The sequence below is a fragment of the Dermochelys coriacea genome, chromosome 6 (assembly GCF_009764565.3).
Source record: "Dermochelys coriacea isolate rDerCor1 chromosome 6, rDerCor1.pri.v4, whole genome shotgun sequence".
NCBI classification, from domain to species: domain Eukaryota; kingdom Metazoa; phylum Chordata; order Testudines; family Dermochelyidae; genus Dermochelys; species Dermochelys coriacea.
Genome location: NC_050073.1, coordinates 90,265,413 through 90,283,696, shown reverse-complemented (window position 1 = coordinate 90,283,696; position 18,284 = coordinate 90,265,413). Strand labels below are relative to the sequence as shown.

Sequence of the window (18,284 nt, the reverse complement as noted above, 5' to 3'; positions counted from 1 at the left end):
CACATAAAGCAGAAGCTTTCAGTAAATATTTCTGTTCTATATTAGGCAGCAAACCTCTCCAGATGCTGTTATAATTCAGCCACCAGCATACAGAGACACACACAGCTAAATTGCATGAATGCTCTTTAAGCCACTCCTGAACCATACACAGGGAAACACGAGCAAATCCCCCCAGCCTTGCATCCCAGAAATGTACCGTCTTATACTGCTCAAGACCGCCTCTTGAACAATGCAAGCTCATTAATTAGTTTGTCACTTTGTCAAAGGATAGTGGACATGCACCACCTTTTGTAATCTAAACAGGTTACCCGTGCACTTAGACAAACTAACTTGGTTAAGATAAAACATTATAATAAGTGTATTAACTACAGAAAGAGAGATTTTAAGTGATTATAAGGGGTAGGCATATAGGATAAAGATGGTTACAAAAGAAATAAAAGTAAAAACACAGTCTAAATTCTAAACTTTATCAGACTAAGCAAGATTTGAATCAGTTTTTCTCACCCTAATAGATGTTACAGGCAACTGACAGTTCTTAATACACAGTCTGAATTTCCTTCTCAGCCTGGGACCAATCTCCTCAGTTCAAGTCTTTGTCTTCCCAGCATTCTTGTTGCCTTCAGCATAGGTGAGGGAGGAGAGAGGTGGTCTGATGATGCTGCTGTCCCTTGTTTATACTCTCAGTTCATGTCCCAGGAAAGATACTGGCCCCAATATGTTCAGGCGAGGCTTGTTGAGTCACAGAGTTAAGCAATTTCCATTGTGTGGTGCTTGTGCAACTGTCTCTTATTGAACTGTATATCTCTTATTTACAGTTCCCCCACTGGTCAATAGCTCGTGATGGTTGCTTAACATCCATTTGGGTGTGGGTCATCACCTTTGTTATCACTGGAGAGCTAGCAGTGGGCATCTCCCAAATTCACAACACATTTCATTAACCACCTTATAGCAAAATCTCATAACTTCATACATAATAGATATACGTATTTTGACAGAACATTGAGTTTCATATAGTATCTTAAACCTGGCATGCTTTGTATGAAATATTGCAACCATATGATGAATTTGGGGATTACAGGGTGCTACTTTGAGGTTCAGAGTGTCATATGTTTATGGAAAATAGATCCTCTCAAACTAACGTGATATATTGTTTAAGATGAAAAGTTTGGTTGATAAAGGTAACAGTGTTGATGTAATATACTTACGGTCTGTTTACACTGCAATAAAAAACCCACAGCACTGAGTGTCAGAGCTCAGGTCAGCCTATTCTGGCTTGTGGGTCTTGGGCTGCAGATCTTAAAAATTTCAGTGTAGATGTTTGGGCTTGGGCTGCAGCTAGGGATCAGAAACTCCATGACGGTGAAGAATCTCAGAGCCCTGTCTCCAGCCCAAGCCCAGTGTCTACACTGCTATTTTTAGTCCTGTAGCCTGAGCCAGTTGACTCAGCCTCTGAGACTTGCTGCCGCAGGTCTTTTTTTGGAGTGTATAAATACTCTTAGATATTTGTGAAGCATTTGACTTGGTACTGTGTGACATTCTGATTATAAAATCTAAAATGATAAAAAAAGGCACACATTAAATGGATTAAAAACTGGCTAATGGATAGGTCTCAGAATGTAATTGTAAATGGGGAATCGTCATAGAATGTGAGTTTTTAGTGGGGTCCCACAGGCATTGGTTCTTGGCCCTGTGTTATTTGACATTGTTATCAGTAACCTGGAAGAACACACAAAATCCTCACTGGTAAAGTTTGCAGATGACACAAAAATTGGGGGAGTGGTAAATAATGAAGAGGACAGGTCACTAGTACAGAGCAATCTGGATCACTTGGTAAACTGGGTGCAACCAAACAATATGCATTTTATTTTGGCTAAATGTAAATGTATGCATTTAGGAGAAAAAATATAGGCCATACTTATGGGAGGGGAACCTCTATTCTACAAATCAGTAACTTTGAAAAATATTTGGATGTGGTGGTGGATAATCAGTTGAACAGATATCAGATTGGGCCCAAAAGAGCTAATGCAGTTTTTGGATACATAAACAGGGGAATCTCCAGGAGGAGTAGAGAGGTTACTTTATCACTATAGTTGGCACTGGTGCAACTGTTGCCAGAATACTGCATCCAGTTCAGGTGCCCACAATTCAAGAAGGCTGTTGATAAATTGGAGAGGGTTTAAAAAAGAGCCACAAGAATGATTAAAGGATTAGAAAACATGCCATACAGTGATGGACTCAAAGAGCCAAATCTATTTAGCTTAACAAAGAGAAGGTTAAGGGGAGCTTTGATTATGTTCTATGACTATCTACATGGAGAACAAATATTTAATAATGCGCTCTTCAATCTAGCAGAAAGAGTTCTAACACCGTCCGGTTATAACACAATCCAGCATTGAAGCAAGACAAATTCATGCTAGAAATAAGATGTAATTTTTTAATGGTAAAGGTAATTAACCATTTGAACAATTTATCAATGATTGTAGTGAATTTTCCATCTCTAGTAATTTTTAAATCATGATTGGATGTTTATTCTAAAAAATATGCTCTAGGAATTATTTTGGGGAAGTTTTATTACACAGGAGGTTAGTCTTAATGATCACAATGGTCCCTTCTAGCCTTGGAATCTGTGAATCTATAAATGAGAGAAAGAGGAAGGCAAGTGTAGATTCACTACTTGGGGGGGAATGAAAGCTAATAACAGATGACATTAAGAAGGCTGAGATGTTTAATGTGTCTTCTTTTTAAAACCTTTAATTTTGTTGGTCTCAGTCTTCACTAAAAAGTTTTTTTTTGACTAGCTACTTAACACAATTAAATTAGCAAGCGGGGAGGAACAGGTTAAAGAATATTTAGATAAATTAGATGTATTCAAGTTGTCAGGTCCCGATGAAATTCACCCTCGGGTACATAAGGAATTAGCTGAAGCAATTTTGAAACTGTTAGCAATTATCTTTGAGAACTCATGGAGGATGGGTGAGCTCCCAGAGGACTGGAGAAGGGCAAACATAGTACCTATCTTTAAAAAGGAGAACAAAGAGAACCCAGGGAATTATAGATCCGTTAGCCTAATTTTGGTACCTGGAAAGATACTGGAACAAATTATTAAACAATCAGTTTGTAACCACCTAGAGGATAATCAGGTAATAAGTAATACCAGTATGGATTGGTCAAGAACAAATCATGCCAAACCAACCTAATTTCCTTTTCTGACTGGGTTACTGGCCTAGTAAATAGGGTGGAAGCTGTAAACATTATATAGTTCGATTTTATTAAGGTGTTTGATACCATCCCACATGACATTCTCTTAAGCAAATTAGGGAAATATGGTCAAGATGAAATTACTATAAGGTGGGTGCACAACTGGTTGAAAAAATATATTTAAGGAGTCATGATCAATGGTTCCCTGTCAAACTGGGAGGACATATATTTTAAGATCCTGCAGGGGTCTGTCCTGGGTCTGGTACTATTCAATATTTTCATTAATGATGCGAATAATGCAGAGGAGAGTATGCATATAAAATTTGTGGATGGAGTTGCAAGCACTTTGGCGGACAGGATTAGAATTCAAAATGACAGATTGGAGAAATGGTCTGAAATCAACAAAAATTCATTAAATCAAGGGCAAAGTACTACACTCAGGAAGAAAAAATCAAATGCACAAAAAATGGAGCATAACTGGCTAGGCAGTAATACTGCTGAAAAAGATCTGGGGTCATAGCAGATCACAAATTAAAAATGAGTCAACAATATGATGCAGCTGCAAAAAAAGGCTAATATCATTCTGTGACATATTAACAGGAGTGTCATATGTAAGCGAGAAGGTAATTGTTCTGCTCCACTTGTCACTAGTGAGATCTTAGCTGGAGTCCTGTGTCCATTTTTGGGCACCACACTTAAAGAATGGAATGGACAAACTGGAGACCATCCAGAGGAGAGAAACAAAAATGATAAAAGATTTAGAAAACTTGACCTATAAGCTAAGGTAAAAAAACTGGTCATGTTTAATTTTGAAAAAATAAGACTGAGGGAGGACCTGTTAAGCGCTGTTATAAAGAGGACTGTGATTGTTCTGCAATATCCACTGAAGGTAGGAGAAGTAAAGAGTGTAACCTGCACCAAAGGAGATTTTGGTTAGATATTAGGGAAAACTCTCTAAATATAAGAATGGTTAAGCACTGAAATAGGCTTCCAAGAGAGTTTGTGGAATCCCTGTCATTGGGTGTTTTCAAGAACAGATTAGACAAACACCCGCCAGGGATGGTCTCAATATACTTAGTCCTGCCTCCGTGCAGGGAGCTGGGCTAAATGATCTCTTGAGGGCCCTTCCAGCCCTATGTTTCTATATTTCTCTAAGGGTCTAAGAAAGGAAACTCCCAGAGGAAAATATTTTTTAACTCTTTAGACCCTTGTATGTTTAGGTGGAAGAGGATATCACCAGAGCACCACTGTGGTCTGCCTTTTCTTGGCTAACACAATAGCCATGCTGCTCTAAATTATGGAGGAGACCAAAATAACCCAAGAATATGGGGAGGTGAAAAAGTGGCATAAAACCACCTTTGCCCTTCACTTCTTTTCCTGCACCAAGTAGGATGTTAAATAGAGCCCTTGGCTTTGTCTCTGTCTGGAGTTATTACCAAGGTGTTGCAGCCTATGTCAGGATTGAATGGCTCGAATCTAATTTGCCACATACTTGCTTTTATAGGAATGATCTGGGTGTTTGTTTCTTGAATGGCCTTTTTCTTAAGAAAGATTGGATTAGCAGGTTGTATAGGAACGAGTAGAAGGACTGCTACTAAAACCATTGGTATTTTGGTAAAATACCTCAAGACTGTCATTAGGACAAAAGAGAAGGCTTTTTGCTGGAAGAGCCCTTGTAATAGTAGAAGCATATCTACTGCTAGTGAGGCTCCGGTATGGGTATGTTGAGAGAGACTTGCTATTATGGGTTTTAGAGATTCCATCTGAAATCTTGCCTTTGTATGTATTTTTTGAATGTTAAGTCTGGTTTGACTTTCTCATCCCTTTTTTGATTTGGACAGCAACTGTCTCTGTGTTGTAGTTATCAGAAACCCCATTTGAACTGTCTGAAGCACCCCATTGATACCAGAAATTCCTCTCCCTCTCCACTAGTGTGACCCTTTCCCTAAAGGGTGTCCTCCCAGAGTCATGCAGTGGTTTGATTGTTCTTTGATGGGTCTGGAATACTACTCTCTGCAGAATCTATTTCATCAGGCCATCCCAAAGGGGTAATCGTGGTTTCGGGTTGGAGGTAAGTGATGGCCACCAAAAAGATTTGTTACAAGAAGGCTTTTTCCACATCCCTTTATGTTCAGTAGTATGTAATGAGGACAAATTACTGTTATACTCATTCTCCCCTGGATTGTGATTTCTTGTAACTATCAAGAAACAGTGGCAAACGGGGAAATTGAGAAACTTTTAATATGTGTAACAATAAATACTGTGGACTGAGTAAGAAAAATAAGAGTACCAAGAAAAGAAGGAAAGCTTTTTTGCATACAGGAAAAATAATTAAATAGCTCTCACTATGGATGCTTTTGGTTCCTTGTTGCCCAGTGAACTATGTGCCATTGTATGAAGCTCTAAGCACATAAACTCCATCCTCTACCGGAAACCTACTGACCGGTAGACTTACCTACATGTCTACAACCTCGTTTGCTCCAATCCCTCAGACAGAGACAAACACCTACAAGATCTTTGTCAGGCATTCTTAAAATTACAATACCCACCTGCTGAAGTGAAAAAACAGATTGAGAGAGCAGAAGAGTACCCAGAAGTCACCTACTACAGGACAGGCCCAACAAAGAAAATAACAGAACGCCAATACTTGTCACCTTCAGCCCCCATCTAAAACCTCTCCAGTGCATCATCAAAGATCTACAACCTATCCTATAAAATGATCCCTCACTCTCACAGATCTTGGGAGACAGACCAGTTCTCGCTTACAGACAGCCCCCCAACCTGAAGCAAATACTCTCCAGCAACCACATACCACACAACAAAACCCTAACCTAGGAACCTATCCTTGCAACAAAGCCCAATGCCAACTCTGTCCACACATTTATTCAAGTGACACCATCATAGGACCTAATCACATTAGCCATGCCATCAGGGGCTTGTTCACCTGCACATCTACCAATATATATGCCAGCAATACCCCTCTGCCATGTACATTAGCCAAACCGGACAGTCTCTACGCAAAAGAATAAATGGACACAAATCTGACATCAGGAATCATAACATTCAAAAACTGGTAGGAAAACACTTCAACCTCTGTGGCCACTCAGTAAAAGATTTAAGGGTGGCAATTTTGCAACAGAAAAGCTTCAAAAACAGACTCCAACAAGAAACTGCTGAGCTTGAATTAATATGCAAACTAGATACCATTAACTTGGGTTTGAACAGAGACTGGGAGTGGCTGGGTCATTACACATATTGAATCTATTTCCCCATGTTAAGTATCTTCACACCTTCTTGTCAACTGTCTAAATGGGTCATCTTGATTATCACTACAAAAGTTTTTTTCTCCTGCTAATAATAGCTCATCTTAATTAATTAGCCTCTTACTCCACCTTTTCATGTTCTCTGTATGTATGTGTATATATATATAATCTTCTTACTATATGTTCCATTCTATGTATCCAATGAAGTGGGCTGTAGCCCACGAAAGCTTATGCTCAAATAAATTTGTTAGTCTCTAAGGTGCCATAAGTACTCCTGTTCTTTTTGCTGATACAGACTAACACGGCTGCTACTCTGAAAATTGTATGAATGGACTATTTCTCCCACTAAGTCTGAATAGGTGCTTTTGGACATCTGACAATCCACTGCTCCTTACCTGAGCGGTATCAGGGGGGAGCTGTGCATCTTGAGACTCCATTCGTACTTTCCCACAAGGCTATTGTGGCAGTTGAAGTTCTCTCAAACCAACAAATTTCCTCATCCCAGCATATTGGAGCACATCTTGGTTCAAAACTATCTCTGACTTTGTTGCTCTTTCTGTTTGATGCCAGACTCTGAACTGAGATTTTTGTCAGTTACAGTAGTTAGAAAGAAAAATGTGTTAGAATAGTCAATTCTGTTTTTCTTGAGGACTTTGTGAGGTCACCTGTCAAGCTTTCCCAGATAGACCTGTGAACATCACACGCTATATCCTGAGTTTAATTGTATTGCCAAAGTATGTGAGTGAAACCAAGAGTAGTGCAACTCATGTGACAAATCCTATGTGGAGCTGCAATAGGCAAGTGCACAGCAACATGAACTGTCGAGTATATTTTGGTGGTTGTTACATAAGTGAATATCAAAATGTAAGGTGTCATGGCGCATAGACTGTAAGAGAGTGAGTTCTCCTCTGGTGAGTACTTTTCCTGTCAGGCGCTGATCTTTCAGGGAGCTTGCCATTTCCATGATCAAATGTTTTTTTCACTTCCTCCTGGTGAAAGGTGATAATTATTGTGACTGTGATTAAGACTGCACTTCTATTAATAAGTGTCCTTTTCTTCAAGGTGTTGTATCTTGGCCATAAAAATTTACTCCAAAGTGAACGATGACATGTAAATGAATGTCTTTGATGTCTTTCCTATTTTTAATCAGTTTTCAGAAAAGATCTCCTTGTTCATATCTGATACAAGTGTTAAAATAAAGAAAAATTAGAGGTAAATATATCTTTTTGTCTGAATTAAACTCTACCCCATTCAGTGGCTTTCTGAGTCAAATTGTCTTCATATATAGTTCTTAATCACTTCAGCAGCCCATGCTTGGTAGCATTCTTATCACTGACACATTTCAGTTTCACAGGGCACATTTTTATGACATTTCATACAAAAACTTGACATCTTTATTACAGGTTTTCTTTATCAGGCGCTAACATTTCAAGGTTAGCTTAATAACAAGTAACTCAGTTCTCATTGCTTTGCGTTCTGTGTCTTTCTTACAGATCTACTGGAGAAGACTCACAGGAGAGAGGAAGAAATGGGAGCTCTACAGGTATATCTACTGATTAGACTGAAGAAGCTTTATTTTTTGGTAACCTTCCTCCTTAATGTCTTTCTCCTAAATCCACATAGAGGAAACCCACAGCCACACATTGACTGCTCACCAGTAAGACCACACTTCTGGGTTGCTTCCTGCCAGCCAATAGCTAGACTGATAATAAAGCAGACTTAACTGTCTTCCATCTGGTGGTTGCACTTCTGGCTGTCTATTCTATTCATGATACTATAGCCACCAGTGAGATTCAACCCAATTACTCTTGTGTTCTGTAGGTGGCAAATGCAGTTCATCAGCAAAACAAGTGCTTTCCCTTTGGAGTGAGCCAAGCTGTACTGAATTTGTCTCAGTTGGCAGTTGCTCTGTTTATATCATATGTTTGGCCCCTCTCCATGTGGGCACATATATAAGGACAATGCAAATGCAGGGGGAAATTTATGAAAGCACTTCGCAATTTTCTTTGCCAGGAAAGCAAATTCCATTATTTAGAAAACTTAGTTGAAAGACCAGATGTTTCAGAAGAAAATTATAGAGCTATGCACACATATGTGATGTAATATGTATATATGTGTGTGATGTATTTTTGTGTTTTTACTCTAGTTCGTTAGGTTGATTCATCTTCTTGGAACATATTTGTTTTTCCCATAACACTGAATAAAATCTCAAATTTAGGTACCATTCTCATCCCAGCTAGCTTTGTAAATCTCCATGCAGTTACTGCATGTGTGTGTGTGTTCTGGCAGCAATTTCCAATGAAATGTCCATTCAAATAAATGAACCATTGGAGTGTGCCAGGTATGGTTGAATTTCCTATGGCAAACCCTTGCTAGATGTACAGAATTTAGTATGTCATCGAGCAGTGAAGTGGTTAATTTTATTAGCACTTAGTGGTTTACATTAGTCTTCAAAGCTCACACTTTTTAACCTTAGACCCAGAACTGGAATACTATTTAAGCATACCGTAACAGTCAGAGAAGGCATGCATTCCTTTGAACTCAAAAGGAATAGGAAGGCAAGAAATAAACTAGTATGGCTAAATGGTGAGGTTCGGGAGGTTTATTCAAGCAAAGCCGGTGTCTTTCAGAAAATAAAAATCAAACCCATATGAAAACATTTGAGAGGAGCAAAAGGTACAGCAGGCAACATGTAGTATGGAAGTTAAAAGGCTAAAACAAAACGTGAAAAGCAAATAGTCATAAATATTAAAAATAAATAAGACATAATTAACTATGTCAGAAACAGGAATATTGTGAAAGAAGCTCTAGGTCTGTTGCATTAAAAGGTAGTAAAAGGAGCAATGAAGAAGAATAAGGCTATTGTGGAGAAGCTAAAGACTTCTCTGCATAAATTTTTGCCACAGGGTAGTTAAGATATCTACTCTTTTCCGATTGCAAAGATGAGGTACAATCAGAGGTTGAGAGGTCAAAAGTAGTAGTACAGAAACAAATTGTTAAATTAAGCAACAAGGTACCAAGCCCATATAGTACACCCAAGAGTTCTGAAGGATATATGAATTAAGTGTCTGAGCTCCAAAATTATCCTTTGACTCTTGGGCTTTACTAAGTTCTATACTTCTGTTATTAACTTTATTCAGTGGCTCACAATAAACAGGATACGTATCAGTGCTGGTCCTTTTCAGATTTTGTGATTGGTACACTAGCCTCTCCATGTTTTACCTTGATACCAAGCTACTGTGCTGTGCCTTCGTGACTGTCCTATCCACTTATTTTTCATTTTCATTTTCTTGGACTGCAGTAAATACTCCAAACCGTAGTGTCTTTCGAACAAGTCAAGTTTCATTGTGCGTAGGAGAATGCACAATTAAAAGCGAGGTTTTGGACAATAAAGCCAAGATCTTTAGAAGGTGGTATTTTTATTGATAAACTGGAACAGTTGACTGAAGAGATTGGGAAACTCTATAAAAGTAAAATATTAATAAATTGTAACAACACATGTTAGGGTGTCTTTAAATTACAACCGTACAATTATTAAACTCTTCATTGCAGCTTGGCATGCTTGTTCATTGTTTGTGTCATTAGTTTTATCCCCTGTGTTTTGTTTCTTGCATATACAATAGTTGTCTATTCTCTTTAGTAATGTTATTGTTTTTAAATTTAAATGCTTTCTAAAGTATCATAGTTCCATTTGCTTACGGGTTTATGAACTAGTCAAACAGCTAAATCCCTTCTCCAACCCACTTCAGATCAACTGGGGCATTGGAAAAATGACTTGAGGGGAGCATTTCCTTATTCAGCATAGCAGCATGAGTGCAAATGGACCCTTGGAGTATTTTTCCTTTTCAGACACATCAAGGCAATGAAAACTTCCTACAGAATCTTGCAGTCTGAGTGCATGTCTGATCTTGATTTACAATATTTATCTTTGCAAAGTCAGTGCCTGGGAAGCACTGCTGAGGGGTCATAGTGCTGCCTAATTGTTAAAGAAGCCAAGCCATTGGTGGTACTCAGCAGTTGTTTACTAAATGTCTGGAAAAATCTATTCATGTTTAAAAAAGGTTTGTTAATCCTTTGTGCCAGTGGAGATCTTTGTTCTAACTTTATTTGATATAGCAACATGACTTTTTAAAATGCATATTTTCCCATAAACATACAACAAAATAGAAATGTACAAAAAGAGCAGGTTAGACAAAGCACTTTGTGTTGTGAAAGCAATTTTCCTCCTCTTCCTTTTCCTCCTGGGCTAGAATCCAACCTCTAATGTCAGGCTCAGCCCAGACTACCAGGATTTTTTTATCCACTCTGAACAATTTACTCATGTAGAGACCATAGAGAATTAACCGTTAATTACATATAGGAAGGCCACCATGGATTTCTCAGAATTCAGGTTCTAGCTTCCAGCCCTCAGTCTAGCTTTGTAGCTTCATTTGCAGGAATTGGCATGTTACATTAAATTATTACTTTGCCAGGCAAGATAACAAGGTGTCCTGTACTTTAAAAAAAAGAAAGAAAGAAACATGGATTCCTAGTAGCTGACTGATAATGAAGTTATAAAGCCTCGGTTTTTTCACCTTGCTATAAAAATGAAGACCATAAGCTCTAGGGATGGGGCAAATATTGAGATAAACTAGCTGACTGAGATCATGAGACTATTACTTTATCCCCACTAGTATAGAGAGTGGGAGTATTGCAGATGCAGTGGTCTTAATTTTTTGAGAGACGGACACAAGCCCAGGCTGTTCTCATCATCCCTTCATAACCATGCAAGGTACAGCAACATTATGGAAGTCTTTGGAGAAATGACAGGAGGATATGTGTCTTGTAGGCAGTGTTCAGAAAGGGCTGAAACTTAGAGGGGAAAAAGCTGGGTGAAAAATTCATGAGTCTCATTTTAATAGTTTACAGAGAAGCTCACTAGACTTGGGCTTTGGATTGTGAAGGAGAGCAAATTCCAGAAACAGGGTCGATTCTATCTGGCCTTGGAAAGTTTTACTTTAGGATCTGATTTCAGAGTAACAGCCGTGCTAGTCTGTATTCACAAAAAGAAAAGGAGTACTTGTGGCACCTTAGAGACTAACAAATTTATTTGAGCATAAGCTTTCGTGAGCTACAGCTCACTTCACCAGATGCATTCAGTGGAAAATACAGTGGGGAGATTTATATACATAGAAAACATGAAACAATGGGTGTAACCATACACACTATAAGGAGAATGATCACTTAAGGTGAGCTATTACCAGCAGGAGAGCGGGGGGGAGCGGGAGCGAGGGAAACGTTTTGTAGTGATAATCAAGGTGGGCCATTTCCAGCAGTTCACAAGAACGTCTGAGAAACAGTGGGGGGTGGGGGTGGGGGAAAATGGGGAAATAGTTTTACTTTGTGTAATGACCCATCCACTCCCAGTCCCTAGTCAAGCCTAAGTTAATTGTATCCAGTTTGCAAATTAATTCCTATTCAGCAGTCTCTCATTGGAGTCTGTTTTTGAAGTTTTTTTGTTGAAGAATTGCAAATCTTAGGTCTGTAATCGAGTGACCAAAGAGATTGAAGTGTTCTCCAACTGGTTTTTGAATGTTATAATTCTTGACGTCTGATTTGTGTCCATTTATTCTTTTACATAGAGACTGTTCAGTCTGAGCAATGTACATGGCAGAGGGGCATTGCTGGCACATGATGGCATATATCACATTGGTAGATGTGCAGGTGAACGAGCCTCTGATAGTGTGGCTGATGTGATTAGGCCCTATGATAGTGTCCCCTGAATAGATATGTGGACACAGTTGGCAACAGGCTTTGTTGCCAACTACACTATTTGCTCAAGAAACTCCCTGAAAAAGCACAAGAACAAATCCGCACAGACACGCCCTTGGAACCCCGACCTGGGGTATTCTATCTGCTACCCAAGATCCATAAACCTGGAAATCCTGGACGCCCTATCATCTCAGGCATTGGCATCCTGACAGCAGGATTGTCTGGCTATGTAGACTTCCTCCTCAGGCCCTACGCTACCAGCACTCCTAGCTATCTTCGAGACACCACTGATTTCCTGAGGAAACTACAATCCATCGGTGATCTTCCTGAAAACACCATCCTGGCCACTATGGATGTAGAAGTCCTCTACACCAACATTCCACACAAAGATGGACTACAAGCCATCAGGAACAGTATCCCTGATATTGTCACAGCAAATCTGGTGGCTGAACTTTGTGACTTTGTCCTCACCCATAACCATTTCACATTTGGGGACAATGTATATCTTCAAATCAGAGGCACTGCTATGGGTACCTGCATGACCCCACAGTATGCCAACATTTTAATGACTGACTTAGAACAACGCTTCCTCAGCTCTCGTCCCCTAATGCCCCTACTCTACTTGCGCTACATTGATGACATCTTCATCATCTGGACCTATGGAAAAGAAGCCCTTGAGGAATTCCACCTTGATTTGAACAATTTCCATCCCACCATCAACTTCAGCCTGGACCAGTCCATACAAGAGATCCACTTCCTGGAAACTATGGTGCTAATAAGCAATGGTCACATAAACACCACCCTATACTGGAAACCTACTCACCGCTATTCCTACCTACAGGCCTCCAGCTTTCATCCAGACCACACCACATGATCCATTGTCTATAGCCAAGCTCTACAATACAACCGCATTTCCTCCAACTCCTCAGACAGAGACAAACACCTACCAGATCTCTATCAAGCATTCTTACAACTACAATACCCACCTGCTGAAGTGAAGAAACAGATTGACAGAGCCAGAAGAGTACCCAGAAGTCACCTACTACAGGACCTGCCCAACAAAGAAAATAACAGAACGCCACTAGCCATCACCTTCAGCCCCCAACTAAAACCTCTTCAACGCATCGTCAAGGATCTACAACCTATCCTGAAGGACGACCTATCACTTTCACAGATCTTGGGAGACAGGTCAGTCCTTGCTTACAGACAGCCCCCTAATCTGAAGCAAATACTCACCAGCAACCACACACCACACAACAGAACCACTAACCCAGGAACCTCTCCTTGCAACAAAGCCCGTTGCCAACTCTGTCCACATATCTATTCAGGGGACACCATCATAGGGCCTAATCACATCAGCCACACTATCAGAGGCTCGTTCACCTGCGCATCTACCAGTGTAATATATGCCAGCAATGCCCCCTGCCATGTACATTGGCCAAATTGGACAGTCTCTACGTAAAAGAATAAATGGACACAAATCAGACGTCAAGAATTATAACATTCAAAAACCAGTTGGAGAACACTTCAATCTCTTTGGTCACTTGATTACAGACCTGAGAGTTGCAATTCATCAACAAAAAAACTTTAAAAACAGACTCCAACGAGAGACTGCTGAATTGGAATTAATTTGCAAACTGGATACAATTAACTTAGGCTTGACTAGGGACTGGGAATGGATGGGTCATTACACAAAGTCAAACTATTTCCCCCCCACCCCCCACTGTTCCTCAGATGTTCTTGTCAACTGCTGGAAATGGCCCACCTTGATTATCACTACAAAAGGTTCCCCCCACCCCGCACTGTCCTGCTGCTAATAGCTCACCTTAAGTGATCACACTCCTTACAGTGTGTATCGTAACACCCATGGTTTCATGTTCTCTGTGTATATAAATCTCCCCACTGTATTTTCCACTGAATGCATCCGATGAAGTGAGCTGTAGCTCATGAAAGCTTATGCTCAAAAAAATTTGTTAGTCTCTAAGGGCCCACAAGTACTCCTTTACTTCAGGATCTGATCCTCTAGCCTAGTAATTTTAATTGTGTATGTTGTTATTCATTTCCGCTCTTAGACTCTGGTGTAGAGTTTGTTTGTGCTGTTAAATAGTTGCTCTAGTTTCACAAAAGACGTGACTGTTCTTTAGTGATAGGTGGAGTGATTTCTATATAGTACATGATTTGTGAAGGGCTCATGGATCCTTTGTAATGATGGGTGCTATGTTATCAATAACAAAATGGTTACCATCTACAAGTGTTTAAAAGGTATAGACAGAGAGAAGGGAGCGAAATAATTTAGGGTAGCGTAAAGGAACAGAACTAAAAAATATTTGAATGATATTAAGCAAAAGTAAATTTGAACTAAATCCTGGGGAAAAATTCTAAACACTGAGATCTAGGAGACTGTGGCACAGTCTGTCAAGGCTGGTGGTAGGTTCCCTGTTGTTTGTAATTTAAAATTGAACTAGACAAAGTTATGGGGAGCATACTGAGGAAATAAAGTTTCATTGGTTTGGAGGTGGACTAGATGTCCTAATAGGCCTCTTAATCTCCAATTTTGATGAAGGTGAAAAGGCTAAATCTAACTTTATTGTGTAAAATTTACTCAAGACTGGAACCTCACCATTTTGCAACATGGTCAAATAGAGCCTCAACCAACTAGAGCTGTACTTCTCAATTTACTGTGCTGGGAGATCTCAGGAGAGCAGAGAGATGAGGAGAGTAAAACACCTTTTCACTTTAAGTTTTAGTGGTGGTTAAATTTTATCACTCTATTTTACCTGAAGTTTGTAGCTTAATTTTGAACTCAAATTTATTACAAATAAACCTGAAAATAAGATGCCCTGAGAATAATGTATCCTTCAGCTAATAATACTGAAGTTCAGCAACTGAATCATCTTCTGGGAAAGTATCAAACAGAAGCTCAATTTGAATGGCTCTTTGACTCATCAGAATAACAGATGATAGTAGAGGGTGTCTCCCTGGATAGTGACAGGTTGTCTTCAGTAAATGATAAATTACAGGGTTCCCCTGCTGCTTAGGGGAAATATTATTCTGTTAAAGTATGGATTACTCCACGTATGAATAGTGAATTTTTTAAGTTAAACATTTACTTGGAGAATTAGTACAGTTGTCCTAATATTTACTCTCAGAACCATCCTTGTATTTCAGAAGTAGATGGAGCACACCTATATCTCCAGATATTGTCGTGTGCACACTTGAAGGACATTGAACTATACTGACAGTTTCAGAGTAGCAGCCATGTTAGTCTGTACCCGCAAAAAGAACAGGAGTACTTGTGGCACTTTAGAAACTAACAAATTTATTAGAGCATAAGCTTTTGTGAGCTACAGCTCACTTCATCAGATGTGTAGAATGGAACATATAGTAAGATATAGATATATACACACACACACACAAGTTGGAAGTTACCATACAAACTGTGAGAGGCTAATTAGTTAAGATGAGCTATTATCAACTGGAGAAAAAAACTTTTGTAGTGATAATCAAGATGACCCATTTAGACAGTTGACAAGAAGGTGTGAGGATACTTAACTTAAGGAAATAGATTCAATATATGTAATGACCCAGCCACTCCCAGTCTCTATTCAAACCCAAGTTAATGGTATCTAGTTTGCATATTAATTCAAGCTCAGCAGTTTCTCCTCGGAGTCTGTTTTTGAAGCTTTGTCCTCCCCACTACTATTTCACATTTGGGAACAATATATACCTTCAAGTCAGCAGCACTGCTATGGGTACCCCACATGTCTGCACAGTATGCTAACATTTTTATGGCTGACTTAGAACAACGCTTCCTTAGCTCTTGTCCCCTAACACCCCTAATCTACTTGCACAACATTGATGAGATCGTTATCATCTGGACCCATGGAAAAGAAGCCCTTGAGGAATTCCACCATGATTTCAACAATTTCCATCCCACCATCAACCTCAGCCTAGACCAATCCACACAAGTGGTCCATTTCTTGGACACTATATATCTTACTAGATGTTCCATTCTGTTCATCCGATGAAGGGAGCTGTAGCCCACGAAAGCTTATGCTCTAATAAATTTGTTAGTCTCTAAGGTGCCACAAGTATTGAACTATACTGTTTGTTGATGCTGTTTAATAGAGCAATATAAAATGTTATCCATTTTAAGGCCCAATCCAGCAAACACTCATGTATGTACTTATCATGTGAGTTGTTTCCTTGAAGTCAAATGCTGGACTGTGGTGTTCATACATCATCCTAGCTGTTCATAACTCTTCCAGACAGAAGATAGTCTCTGCCCAAAGAGTTTAGAACCTTGAGACCAGATCTTGAAAAGAGTTATGACCCTATTCATTTAGTGCATGGTACAGTGGCCGTTTAAATCAATGAGACAACTGACTTCAATTGACAGTGTGTCAGTTTGATAGTTGTTGTTTATTATTTGTATTACAGTAGCATCTATAGTCCCCAACTGAGATTGGGTTTTTGTTGTACTAGGTACCTTACAAAGAATAAGTGTCAGTCTCTGCCCCAGATTGTTTGCCCTCTAAATAGACAAGACAGACAAAGGATGGGAGGGGAAACAGAGTCACAGAGAGGTGAAGTGAATTGCTCAAGGTTTCATAGCAAGTTAGTGGCAGAGCTGGGAATAATAGAACCCAGGTCTCCTGACTACCAATGCTTTATTCACTAGCTCACACTTCCTTCCTCTCATAAAATGAATCCCATTGATATCTGTGGGACAGCATGAAGATGACTGGATCATTCCTTAAGCTAGATGTGATACAAAAAGAGAAAACAACAGATAAGTAAGTTAGGCAAGGGAGGGAAAAGTTTTAAACAGAATAGAACTGTGATATCTGTGTTTACAGGATGTGCATAAAAATAATTCTACTGGGTGGCGTTTCCTTAGTTAAAATTTTAAAATATTCTAAATTCTGTTTGTATTAATTTGGCAAAGAAATATGGGTCAGTCTTGGATAGAGGCTCAAAAGAAGAATGCTGGAATATGCAGCATGGAAGTGTAGACAAGAAATGTCATACATAAATTATACAGGTCTACAAAAGGAAATATTCATGTCATAATGACTTTCTTTTCTAGAAATTTCTTGTTTGATGTATAATTCTGGGTTGCTTTTCGGAAGAGAACATAGTCATTGTCTCTAATCTAGAGCATGTTCATATTCAAACTGCTCTCTTCAGCAGGTAGAAAAAGTTCTATATCAAATTTGTAGGTGTTTGAAAAAATCAAACATGGAATAATCCTAATAGTCTCAGCTTAAAGTGTTTTTGAAAGGCTATGTCCCCCTTCACTACATGGGGTAGGAGGAAGTTAACTCTGTGAAGTTAATACTGCACTTCTCTTCTGCTTAATCCTGCAGATGTTCCTCTGCCCACTTTCTGTGAGGTCAGCGCTTAGTTATTGTTAGGTGGGCATGCCACAGAGCATCCTTGTGGAGGGAGGCACTTGCCCCATCTCTGTTCCCCAACCATTGAGCATTTCCTCACTGAATATAATGCTGACTAGTCAACATTATCTCTCATGGGTTCTTCCTCCATATGGGTAAACTCCATCTTAAAGGTGGGTGGCCTCAGAGCAGCCAGTGACAAGGGAGGACCGTGCAGCACAGATCCAGAAATCACTGTACTGCTATGGAGGAGGGAAGTCAGGGGAGGCCCTGGGATTCTATGTGAGTGCTGCTACCCCAAGTGGAAGTTTCATGATCATAGAAAATTAGGGTTGGAAGAGACCTTCAGGAGGTCATCTAGTCCAATCCCCTGCTCAAAGCAGGATGAATCCCCAAGTAAATCTTCCCAGCCAGCGCTTTGTCAAGCCTGACCTTAAAAACCTCTAAGGACGGGGATTCCACCACCTCCCTAGGTAACCCATTCCAGTGCTTCACCACCCTCCTAGTGAAAAAGTTTTTCCTAATATCCAACGTAAAGCTTCCCCACAGCAACTTGAGATCATTACTCCTTGTTCTGTCATCTGCTGCCACTGACAACAGTCTAGTTTCATCCTCTTTGGAACCCCCTTTCAGGTAGTTGGAAGCAGCTATCAGATCCCTGTGATGGTGCACCCCA

General features: G+C 39.6%; 1 protein-coding gene across 2 annotated transcripts in view; it reads left to right on the top strand.

Annotated features, from left to right (window-relative positions):
- Positions 1-18,284, top strand: part of CEP128 (centrosomal protein 128) — a 434,621-nt gene that overhangs the window by 328,222 nt on the left and 88,115 nt on the right. For both annotated transcript variants that reach the window (XM_043516125.1, XM_038407035.2), the window contains one exon: positions 7,955-8,004. In XM_043516125.1, the coding sequence (XP_043372060.1) occupies positions 7,955-8,004 (50 nt within the window). The remainder of the gene's footprint in view (positions 1-7,954; positions 8,005-18,284) is intronic.